This window comes from Diabrotica undecimpunctata, chromosome 9, assembly GCF_040954645.1.
Source record: "Diabrotica undecimpunctata isolate CICGRU chromosome 9, icDiaUnde3, whole genome shotgun sequence".
Lineage (NCBI taxonomy): Eukaryota > Metazoa > Arthropoda > Insecta > Coleoptera > Chrysomelidae > Diabrotica > Diabrotica undecimpunctata.
This window is the reverse complement of record NC_092811.1, coordinates 122,851,880-122,855,010: the sequence shown is the minus strand read 5'-3', so window position 1 is coordinate 122,855,010 and position 3,131 is coordinate 122,851,880. Positions and strand designations below refer to the sequence as shown.

General features: G+C 30.6%; 1 protein-coding gene across 1 annotated transcript; it reads left to right on the top strand.

Moving 5' to 3' along the window:
• The first annotated feature begins 418 nt into the window (after window positions 1-418).
• LOC140449970 (zinc finger Y-chromosomal protein 2-like) lies at window positions 419-2,076 on the top strand. Its single transcript, XM_072543387.1, has one exon. It carries the CDS (start codon window positions 474-476, stop codon window positions 1,875-1,877), a length of 1,404 nt encoding a protein of 467 aa, XP_072399488.1. The 5' UTR covers window positions 419-473; the 3' UTR covers window positions 1,878-2,076.
• The last annotated feature ends 1,055 nt before the right edge of the window (window positions 2,077-3,131 follow it).

Here is a 3,131-nt window from a genome sequence, read left to right as displayed (position 1 = left end):
TAAAGATAAAAATGTGTAAAAAAATCAATTAGATATAGTTAAAAAAATATTTTAAGCGCTTTTTGACACTGATTTACACGCTTTGACACATTGGACAATGTGTAACTTTTAACAATAAATTTTACAAAAAAAAATATTTTTTTATTTGAAAATCAAGTCTGTATGTATTATTTTTTTTTTATTAGATATGCTAATTATTTTTACAATTATTTTCTGGGCTCAAAAACATATTTTAAACAAAATAATTGTTATAAACTTTGTAAATAAATAAATAAAAATAGTAAAATTAATTTTTTATTACAATAAAAATCGGTTAGGAATAGTGTTCCTATAAATTGTTATAATATTTAGTACATTGACATTCATAAATATATAAATAATAGATGAATCATTAATATTATTTATTTCGTAGATTATACAGTTCCATCTTTCCCAGTACTTCAAACAATCTTGATTTGGAATTGGCAATTGACATGGTTCCGGCTTATTTGTTAATGCGTCCACCTAATACAGTTGAAACATCACACAAAGAACAAGACATACTAAGAGATCCTTTGGAAGTTACAAACACAGACGAAACAAACACAGGCGAAATAAACACAGACGAAATAAACACAAAGGAAACAAAAACAAGTGAAACAAAAATAAATAGAGAAAAACCAGAAAGTAAAAAATCAACTTCTAAAGAAAATGCCGGACCTAAAATAATTGAGAAATATAAAAATCCATTTGATTATTTTATTTTTGAGAATAATCTACTGTCTGCATATGCATTGAAGAAAAGATCATTGGTAGAAAAAGAAATGCAAACTACAACGACCAATGATATTCTATGGGACTGTAAGATTTGTTGTAAAGAACAAGATTGCAAAGAGAGTTTATTTGATCACTATGAGATGCATAAAATAGTAGCAGATCAATTAGAAGATAAAAGTGAAGATAAAGAAGAAACTACTGATAACTTAACGTTAATGGATTCCGATAAAGATGACGAAAAAGTTACTTGCGATCTTTGTCTTGGTACTTTTAAAAATAAGTGGATCTATCATTCTCACCTTCAACAGAGGCACAGATTAAAAGAAAACTACTGTGAAATATGTAGGAAAAACTACGCAAATGAATACAGCTTGAGCATGCATAATGCTACACACAGTTCTGATCCCAAAACATTCGTTTGTGTTGTTTGTAAATCATTTAGTACTCAAATCACAGATTCCCTATTTTTCCATATTCGTTCAGAGCACATAAAAGAAGAATTATACTGTAGTGAGTGTGACACTCATTTTTTCTCAAAAGACTGGCTTGAAGGTCACAAAATGTTTCATAAAATATATCATGAGAATCTTGTACCGAAACGATGCAATGTCTGCTCGCGCGAATTTTCAACCACTCGTCAATTACTCGTCCACATGCAAGAAAACCACAGCGACAATTCCCTCATTACATTCAAAAAATATAAATGTACGCCATGTAATTTAACTCTACCTTATAAAAGAAATCTGGATCAACACATAGAAAATATACATTCTATCAAGAAGGAGAAAAAGTCTTTCCTCTGCAACGACTGTGGACGATCATATTCTTCTATAGGACCTTTAACACAACATATGAAAATACATAAAGAAGCACAACATGAATGTTCTATTTGCAAGAAAAAATTTAAAAGGAAACAAGCCTTGACTATTCATGTTCGAACTCACACTGGGGAAAAACCACACAAGTGTCATTTATGTGACAAATCGTTCGCCCAAATGCCACCTCTCAAAGTCCATATACGGACTCATACCGGGGAACGTCCTTACCCTTGTAGGAAGTGCCAAAAAGGTTGCATTACTAAAACTATTAGAGACAATCATGAAAAAACTTGTAAGAAATAGATTTATAAGAGGTTTAGATTTAATAAATAATATTTTAGTGTAATTTATTCTGATCTACTTTTTCTTTTTAATCTTCAATTTTGGATGCAATGCAATTATAACGCATTCGAATTTAATAACTAAGAAACAGCAAAAAAACATATCGCTATATGCCAAATTTTTTTCTAAAATTAAACAAATAAAGGGTACACATGTAGGAATAAATAGGTTAAATGGTTAAAAAGGTTAAGATAGGCAAAATGCCCTCACTCTCAGAATTATTTTTTTACGTTCTATGTGATTAAAAGTAAGACTCATCGCAACTTTAAGTCGCCACCCCACTTCCCCAACCCTCTTCCGCCAAAGACGTCAATTTTTCTTCTTTTATATATTTTTTTTCGGTGGGTTAATAGTTATTTAACCAACAAGTGTATTAATAAGGGCGATTAACAATTGAGATATTTTAACGCGTGAGCGGAGCGAGCGCGTTAATGTTCGAGATTGTTAATCGCCATTTTAATTCACGATTTCGTTACAAAACTTTTCCGTCGACCGTACTTTTCAGAAATAAAGATATCTTAGTTTAAATTTTTATTTACTTAACGATAAACAACAATTTTTTCAGCTTTCATTACTTTATTGAAAGTTTAATTTTCCTTAGTGGTTGTTTTATTATTGTTAACATTAATATTCGAAATAGTACAATTACTGAAATTAGAGGAAGGTATTCATAAATGATTATCTGCTGTATAGCATTTTGACAAATTTATACTTTCAACAAATTCTTCTTGGACTTCTGTAAATTCTGTTATAGAAGAAGAAGCGGTGGTGCTGAAGTAGGTACTTTGACAAGGTTTAGTGGTATTATGTTCCGAGTTTTTCAGCCGTCTTAAGTTTATTCTGCATAGAATTATCTATATAACCTTCTGCTGTAGCATTCGATTTCCAGCCACCTAGTCTTTTAGTAGCTGAAAAGTCTGCACCACTGTCACACAGTATTGAGGCAGAGGAACGTCTAAAACAATGCCCAGTGTAGAGATGCGGGTGCTCTAATTTTAAGAATTTAGCATTAACGGAAGGAATTTTGGAAACCGTATTTTGGAACATTTGTTATTTTTATAAAAAATGAAAAATCATTTATGTGGTGTGTGTTGGTCTTAAAGAAATATAGTTTTTGATCTCATTGAGAATGGTATTTGCTTCGTTATCTACTATGGTAAATATTCTATTTGTGTGTGTTTTTGATACTTTTATTGTGACAAGAAACTTTGACTC